Raw genomic sequence first — 7,398 nt, 5'->3', positions numbered from 1 at the left:
ATGACGTCATATAAATATAATCCCAACAAATGATCTTCCTTAATAAGATGATGATTTAAATATAAAACATTATCCAAACTATTCACTGAATTGTATAAGAACTGCAGAATCACAGAAGAACAGAATCACAGAATCACAGAAATCCATTCTTCAAAGAATAATCCGGAACTCACTGATATCACTGCTTATTTATGATTACAACATCTGTTCACTACAGAATCAGCAGAGTGGTGGATCTATTATTCAGAATCACAAACACTGAAAGGGCTCTCAATGAAGTAGTCTATCCTCTGATATACGCTCTTCATATATGTGTACATAAGCACCTTTAAAAGAAACGTAGAGAAAGTGGTATTTATTTATCAATCAACATATCATTATCTTTAGATCATGAAAATATGAAATCTTCAAGTACTTTCCCCATTGCATTAGTGAAAAGAATTAGATTAATCACCAAAAGAATACTATTGTTGAAATGTAATATTATTTACGTACACAAATTTTGTCTTCACCAAAGGCGGATCTTTTGAATTTGTGAATTTGAATGCAACTCAGATGTTAATCATGAAGATGGAAATGTCTGTAGCTGCAAAAGAATTTCATTTTTATAAATAAACATTTTATATAACGATTAACATGTACATGTACATGTACAACAAATATTTGAATCAACAAGGTCAAATTGATGCTTAAATTAAGTTTTTAGCTCATAGGATATATACGTTGCAAACTTAATCAAATTCAAAACATATAGTGTGTAGATACCATAGGAACTTGATAAGGATTTTCAACTTAAATCTACGGGAAAAAATTATAATAGAAACATAACTTGATCTTGAAACTTTGATCAACTAAGTGACTGTATTCTAATTCCAAAAACAGGTAAAAGAAAAGGAATTAAAATCTTTATGCAAAAATAACAGTAATATCTGAAGTATTTATTTATAACATGTTTTAAAAAGATTAAAATATTTATATGAACAAAATCAATAGCATCAAATGTAAAATAGAATAAGAGAGAAAGTTGATAATTTGAGAATAAAACCGGGAATAAGAACGGGAATAGGAATGAGAGCGGGAACGAAAACGTGAATACTCTTTTCTGACCAAAACAAGGTATTTTTTGCTCGGTGGGTATCCATGGACCCGGATATAAAAATGCATTGCATTGGCTAACCCACCATCACTAACCACCTACGCTTTGCCCGTAGGTCTGTCCGTTGACCTATGAACCCCAGCATGTCACCACCCTTAAATGCAGGTAAAAACTCATTACTAATATTTATGGGCTCAGTCCCCATCCCTGCACCACAGGAGTTCAAGCTTTATTGCTCTTAGTCAAACCTCTTTATAATACCATAATTGTATTTCCGTTCAAAGTTTATTGCTTACTATCGATGGGCTTGATTGGTCTATTCGGATCAATTTTATTACAAAATATTAATTGATTTACCAAATTATAGTGCATTTGAACAACAACAAAATCAAATTTGTTTTAACAAGATTATAATAGTTTACAAAATTAAAGTCCTTTTTCCAATTATAAAGTCACCGAATTTGAGTCACTAATAATATAAATTCTGACTTAATAAACCTTTATATCATTTTTCTTTCTCTACTAATAATTAAAAAAGATTATGATATTAACATTGTCTAAGTTTAAAATGTTCAAACAATATGTCTGTGCTAAACCCTATAGGTTTACAATATCCTTGTTTTGAGGAATTACAGTGCAGACTGCAAATTCACATATTTTCGTAGGGTCAAATTTTCAAGGTTTTAGAAAGAAATATTGGTTTGCTGGGATTTGGTTATGAGGTTGGAGAAGTGCTGGTTGGAGAAGTGTTGAGTAATTATGCATATGAAATATTTTAACATTCCGTGGTGCTCATAAATTCAATAGTCTCTCAATACTTGGAAACAACGAAAATTAAAATTCCACAAAAATTAATGATTTCAGAGTATATTTTTAAATATATATATATATAAATCATAAATTAAAGGATTATGTTTCCTATTTGAAGTTATTTCCTGTACCAAGTGAAAAACATCGTCCGCTTTCGTTACGTTCCGCCTTCTGTTCTTTTTCCCTCTCCGTGTTTTAGAAACATCCCTCTTTCAACTGACAAAACCGGAAAAAGACGCATATAAACGAATGATATCTGGGTGCTCCAAAAATGTTTGTATACATGTTTTGAATCATAAGGTAAAAAAAAATTATCATAGTTTTACAATTGCCTCACTATTTTTCATTTAAGCACAATGTTTAAAATCATTGAAAATTAGTAGAAATTTTAATGTTGTTAATCTTCTGTTTGTCCATGTGGCATGTCATATTGATCGAGTCATTCGAGTGAGTGATAGATTTCAACAATGATAAGATTACGAACACGTTTGATAATCTACACATATCGGGAAACTGTGTCGTTTGTATTTTTCTAGTGCTTTGTTCAGTGTTGTTTGTTACAAATACTTATTAAAGGTGAATAATTGTTACATTTTGATGCATTTTGTTGGGGCGTATTATAAAACATGTTTTGGTCCAAACTGGCCTGAAAACTTTCAAGTACTTTTAAGGGTAGTCTGATCCCAAGTTTTATAAAGTTACCAGGTAGAAAATTCAATTGGCACACAAAAAATATCTCGAAATTTACCAAAATATAAATGGTAATTAACCAATAATAATTATTGAAAGTTAATCATTAAATTTTATCATATTGAACAGGGAAAATTATAAAATATCCAATCTATATTCGGGAACAGTAAAAAAAAAAAGAAACATCAACCTTGATTTTCTAATATTGTAGATTGATCAACAAATATACTGAAGGTTAAAAACTATAGGTACAAACATCCAGACATTTAGTAAAATTTTTAAAACTTACTCAGTATTATAGGTCTTCTATTTCCTTCAGTTATTATCTAATTCATATTTTACATAGTGTGTGGTATTATTGCCAAACTTACAGATCACTTCTAATTTTATATCATAATGAAAAGCATTGGCATTTCAGGCTAGATGAACCATACAATAAAAGAAGAAAAGTTTTCAGTTTCAAGCTTAATTATTGGACTTTTTGATTTGTATAATAATTTAAAAAGTTGTCTTCCTGGCTGAAGATAAGATATAAAAAAAGGACTCGAGAATTTGAGGACGATGCGGTTTTTATCCAGATAACTGGTTGAGAAGCAAAAATCATGTATTGTATTTGAGATTAACAATAGAAAAGGTATATAAATCAGGTCTTCTGATTTTATAGTCTTGTCTGTTCTTCAATGGAGAAAAGAGCTGTGCCCTTCTATTAGCTAGGATTTCCTTTGATATTCAAGACAACATCACAAAATGTGTAAGCTGCATCATAGAATACGCCAACAAAGGAACTTTTATTCATAACATCATGTTCACAGAATAATCCGTTTATTTAAATAAATCTATGTTTAAAAGATGTTACGCGTTTTTAAAAATCTGACTTTGAATAATTTAAACTAAAGAAGCACATGTTAATATTGAGGACGTGATATTGTCTTGCTTTTAATCCGAAGTGCTGAAATGATTAAATCTGATTTTACCGTTTAGTTATATGATTATAAATGATAAAATGCCTGTCGAAATATTTGTGCAGTAAAAATGTGTTCTGGCATAGCATACAATAATTTACTCTAGCACACTAAATGATAACTGTATAAAGATAATGGGAAATCCAAAACAAAATACATTATACATGTATTAACTTGTATTTTCTACATATTCTACAGTTTTACAATTTTCTATTGACCAAACATTCAATGTGTTTGTACTAAATGTCGGAAGTTGGAAGTCATTTCTGAGTTGTAACATGCACACTTATTGATATTGTTTTTCCATATAAACAAAATAGGACATAACAAACGGCTATCAATATATCAAAATATCATCCTTAAATGTAGAGTTTTTCGTGAAAAAAAATCCAAAATTACAAAAATAAAATAAATAACACTATATATAATAAAAATCAGGGTGAAAGGACATTCCTTAATATGACATTTGATTATCCTTGTCTCTTGAGGAAGTAATATCTTTTTTAATTTATCTTTTTTCAGACTTAACAAGTACTAACAATGGCAACGGCACAAGGCCAAGACATCATAGCATGTTCATTATGTCAAGAGCCAGTGGAATTTTATTGTAATCTCTGCTTCACAGATTTATGCAGTAAATGTGTTCTGATTCATTTAAAAGACAAGACGAAAAAACACCAAGTAGTTGAATTTAGCGATAAAAAGTGCTCACTCGTCCTTCCAGACTGTAGTTCTCATGACAACAAGTGCGAAACGTACTGTTGTGATTGTGATATACCAATATGTATAAAGTGTGTAACAGATTCGCACAAGGGACATGACTTTTCAGATCTTGAAAACGTGATTGAAAATCGGAAGAAAGAGATAAGTTCAGATATAGAGGAGCAAAAAGCACTTTGCATCAGGTACCAAAAATTAAAAGATACTATTTTGCCCCAGGAAAAGGATTTCGAAGACATTATCAGGAAGATATCACAAAGAGAAGAGGAAGTCATAAAGTCTATCCGCAATACTGCTGAAAAAGTTAGATCAGATGTCTTAAAAGAGAGGGCAGAAATTATGACACATAATTCTGAAAATATGTCAAAAATTTTGAATGCACAACAACATTTACAACACGCCATTGAACAAAACGAAAAAACAATGGAATCCAGATTTGCCATTGATGTTTTAAACTACTGTTCAGTAAATAAACCATTTCGAGACTATCCATGTTCTTTCGAAAATGAACTCCCTGTTTTTTCGTCCGGACTATCAGACGAAGAACAGATATCTGTTATATTTGGATACGTATCCAATAAAAATGCAAATCATAGTAAAAATTTGCACTTGCAATTGCCAAATGCCATCCATTCAGTACTGACAACAATTCAATCTCCATTCAAATTACTCAGAAATATACACTGTGCAAATAACGGCATTATTTGGGCATGTGGATATGATAATACAATCAGAAAATTCGATCATTCTGGCTACATCTTACAAACAATAAAAAATGTGCATAACGGTGAAAGTTTTTCCATAAATACAGAAGGAGATGTTTTGTTTATCGCAAAGAAGCCAGTTGGGGCAATATATATATTTAGAGAGTCTAAATTCAAACGCTATTTATATTTTGAAAAATGGTTTCCTACAGGACTTCACTTTTCAGGAAAAGAAAATTTTTTAGTTAGCCTTCGCTCAACATCTACAGCACATAGTAGAATTGGAAGATTCCACAAAAAAGATGAGATACAGCAAATTCAATACGACAGACAGGGATTGCCTTTGTTTTCTACCAACAGCGAAATGATTTTGCCTTTAATCGAGAACAAATATGGAGATATCTGCGTTGCTGACATGGGAGGAAAGACAGTTGTCGTTGTGAATAAATCTGGAGAACTTCGATTCAAATACAGTGGTAACATTGCCATCCAATCTACTTTCAAAGAGTTCACTCCTCGACATATCGCTGCTGATATATATTGCCAGATTCTCATAGGTGACAGTGCAAATGATATCGTTCATATCATTGACTGTGAAGGTAACTTTGTCTGTTATGTTGAGCACCCATGTAAAGGAGGACTAAGTATTGATACTGATCATAATATTGTCGTGGGTGATAGAGAAAATGGTTTAATTAGAATAGTAACATATTAAAACAATACAAAGAGCAGTGTAACTACCTTGACTGTAAATTTTTCTTATTGTAGAAGACTCTATTTTTTAAGAATTGTAATATTATGTGACGTCATGGTTAACATTTCACGTAGAAATAAGGCTCCATCGAATTTTTGTATCCTTTACGGTGCTGCCAAGGCATACATGGTAGATTTGACAGTGTACAGGAGACGATAACTCGTCAATGACAGTCATTTCAGAGTTTGTGTTTGCTCTGCTTACAATATGTACTGTTTGTTTAGACTTTTGACTATGAAACATGTAAGTGCATGCTTGACATATTTTATTTTCATATTTTTATGATCTAAAAGAAAATATTGGATCATTTACACGAAGTTTTCCTATCTGAAAAATGATTTTATTTCTCTAAATCAATTGATAAATAATTCCTGAAAAGTACATTGTTTCAAAACATTAGGTGTTAGCTCTTTTCTGACACGTTTGATTTTGACTCTAGTCAATTCCTTCTTGGAAGGAAATTACACGTAAGTCAGTCGGTTGGTATAGCAAAGCCATGATTTTTTTAAGAAGGACAGAGATCTGTATTCCTATTTACCTAAAAGATAATACAGTCAAACTTGTCTTAGCGGCCATCCAGAAATCAACGGCCAATCGCTGTCAGCGGCCACTTTCAGTTCCCCCCGACGATTTTTCCTATATATTTTAACTGGAATAAACGGTCACCTGTGTAACGCAGCCAGCGGCCACTCAAATCCTCCCCCAACAGCCTTATTGACACTGTAATAGGCGGTCATTTCGTCACTTGTTGCGATCCTATCACATCTTTTAAACGCATTGGCTTGGGTACCCCAGTAATTATATCCTCGACAGTCAATTTAACCTATTAATGTAATTAAAAAAATGTCTTTAAGATACGCTGAACACTATTTGTGTTTTGTGAAAAAAAAATATATGTCCTGTTAGATCAATTTGTAATTATTTTTCAAGATCGCCAATTGAAAAATTAAAAGAATTAAATTTCATTTGATACTTTCCTCTAGCTAAAGAAATTCACACCTTTTAGATTTTGATTCCATGTAGAAGCCCTAATTAGGGCCCCGCAAGGATTTGCGGGTGCCCTATAGTAATCACTCCATCTGTTTGTCTGTCTGTCATTCTTCCGTCCACAAATTTTCTGTTTTTTCTAATAACTTTTTTTATACCAATTAAGTTCAAATTTGGTATGGTAATTCAGTAGGCAGAAAGACATATTATGATGCTAAGTTTGGTTCTCTATGTCTTCTGGTTTAGAGCTGGGTGGTGGGGTAGATTACTTAACTAAGAATAAGAATGAATGGGAAAAGAGAGATAACTCCTGAGAATATTCCCATTGTAAACTGTGAAGGCTGTGCAGTGTGTCCTTTGGGATTAATTAACCTTCCATTTGAACAAAATTCTTAGCATTATCTTTATCTGTCACATTGAGATTAATTTCTATAATGCCTTTGTCTGCAAATGAAGTCTGTTATGAAGTTAAGGTCAATTTTGAATGATGTGTACATTCTTTGAAATATGAATTTAAATACTGGTAATGTTCATGCTTTATTTTGGTTAAAATACTCTACACAATGATTTATGATTTTATTAAATTCTAAAAACAAGATATAAACTAAGATTATCTTTTTTTACTGTTATTATTGCATTTTTTTTTAAAAATGATTCATTTATTTGTTTATTTTT

The 7,398-nt window shown here is 31.4% G+C and overlaps 1 protein-coding gene across 1 annotated transcript; it reads left to right on the top strand.

Moving 5' to 3' along the window:
• The first annotated feature begins 2,075 nt into the window (after positions 1-2,075).
• Positions 2,076-6,539, top strand: LOC134256250 (uncharacterized). Its single transcript, XM_062738906.1, has 2 exons — positions 2,076-2,206; positions 4,081-6,539. Exon 2 carries the CDS (start codon positions 4,099-4,101, stop codon positions 5,695-5,697), a length of 1,599 nt encoding a protein of 532 aa, XP_062594890.1. The 5' UTR covers positions 2,076-2,206; positions 4,081-4,098; the 3' UTR covers positions 5,698-6,539.
• The last annotated feature ends 859 nt before the right edge of the window (positions 6,540-7,398 follow it).

The sequence above is a fragment of the Saccostrea cucullata genome, unplaced genomic scaffold, assembly GCF_032062105.1.
Source record: "Saccostrea cucullata isolate Sc308-1 unplaced genomic scaffold, CSIRO_AGI_Scuc_v1 ctg2819, whole genome shotgun sequence".
NCBI lineage: Eukaryota > Metazoa > Mollusca > Bivalvia > Ostreida > Ostreidae > Saccostrea > Saccostrea cuccullata.
This window is presented reverse-complemented; position numbering and strand designations above follow the sequence as displayed.